Source organism: Penaeus monodon, chromosome 15 (assembly GCF_015228065.2).
Source record: "Penaeus monodon isolate SGIC_2016 chromosome 15, NSTDA_Pmon_1, whole genome shotgun sequence".
NCBI lineage: Eukaryota > Metazoa > Arthropoda > Malacostraca > Decapoda > Penaeidae > Penaeus > Penaeus monodon.
Genome location: NC_051400.1, coordinates 28,309,388 through 28,310,659, shown reverse-complemented (window position 1 = coordinate 28,310,659; position 1,272 = coordinate 28,309,388). Strand labels below are relative to the sequence as shown.

The 1,272-nt window shown below is 36.9% G+C and overlaps 1 protein-coding gene across 1 annotated transcript in view; it reads right to left on the bottom strand.

The window, feature by feature from the left end:
* Positions 1-1,272, bottom strand: part of LOC119581906 — a gene marked incomplete at its 3' end in the record, with an annotated part of 85,972 nt that overhangs the window by 59,329 nt on the left and 25,371 nt on the right. The window contains 1 exon segment of the mRNA XM_037930069.1: positions 11-181. Within this exon segment, the coding sequence (XP_037785997.1) occupies positions 11-181 (171 nt within the window).

The window sequence follows — 1,272 nt, the reverse complement described above, 5'->3', positions numbered from 1 at the left end:
AGGCTCTTACCAGCGTGTACATATCGTGATCTTCGGAGATGGTGGCAACCGTGGACCAGGCGTGCCGGGTCAGGAATGCCAACCTTGCCGCGTTGTGGGAGGAGTCCGGGGCGACGGTCCTGATGAATCGCGGGAATGTTTGTCTGTCACTGAGAGCAGGTGATACCGAACCGAAGGATACCTGTTGGTAGGGGAGGGGGAGACAGAACCGAATGAAAAAACATGGAAAAAGATTAGGATGATAAACGTATATGAATACACACGTGGAAAAGATTAGGGCTATGAATACTCGACATGAAAAATATTAGGATGATAAACGACTATGAATACCCGACATGAAGATAAGGGTGATGAATGACTATGAATATTCGGCATGGAAAAACATTCAGACTAAAGTTGCTAAAAAGAAACATTTTACGGAAGTGACGGTGTTAATTTTACATTCCATTTTCTATATCGGAATGTAAACTATTTTACATTAAATTAATTATTTTAATTTGCCAATGTTCTAAGTTGAAAGGAATAATGAATGATTTATCCCTGAATAACATTTTCGTTATTGCCTTGTGTAACCCCATTTCCTCTAAATCAATATACCTTGCAACCATATAGTGGTCATTACATAGTCACTGAGACATGGAGATAAATATCTTTAAATATTTCCATAATCAGGTGACACTATGTCTTATTATAAAACTTGAAGTTGAGACATGTATTCAAATATCACCAATACACGAAAGAAAGAAAATTCTATATCGTACATCTCATAGAATCAGAGAAAACAAAATGCTGTTAAAACACAAACATGCAATGAAGCGTTTCTGGATATAACTTACCTACCAACTGCCTCGGCCGGTTAAGTTTGCATTATAGTTCGGCAGAAGGGGGGGGGGGGGGCAGGCACCTCCTTAGTCCTAACTATGGGGTTCTAATTAACATAATTAGTTGCAAATTTATGCAAATGATCTGCATCTACTTACAGGTCGACCAGATGATGATTAAGCCTTGATGAATGCAATTATTAGCAATTTGATGCGGTTGAACACAGTAACAGGCACTCATTAAATTGTTGCACATAACAAGAGTAGATTTAGAAAATAAATGAAAGTAATTTTATTTCATTTCATGCATTCGAGTAAATTGGAACGTTGCAGTACTTTCAAAGATACTTAAGGAGATAGGACTAATGCAATAGTATACTTGTATTTTAGTTCTGTTCCAAATTTATTGCTTATATATAAAAAATACACCCACATATGTGTGTATATATAA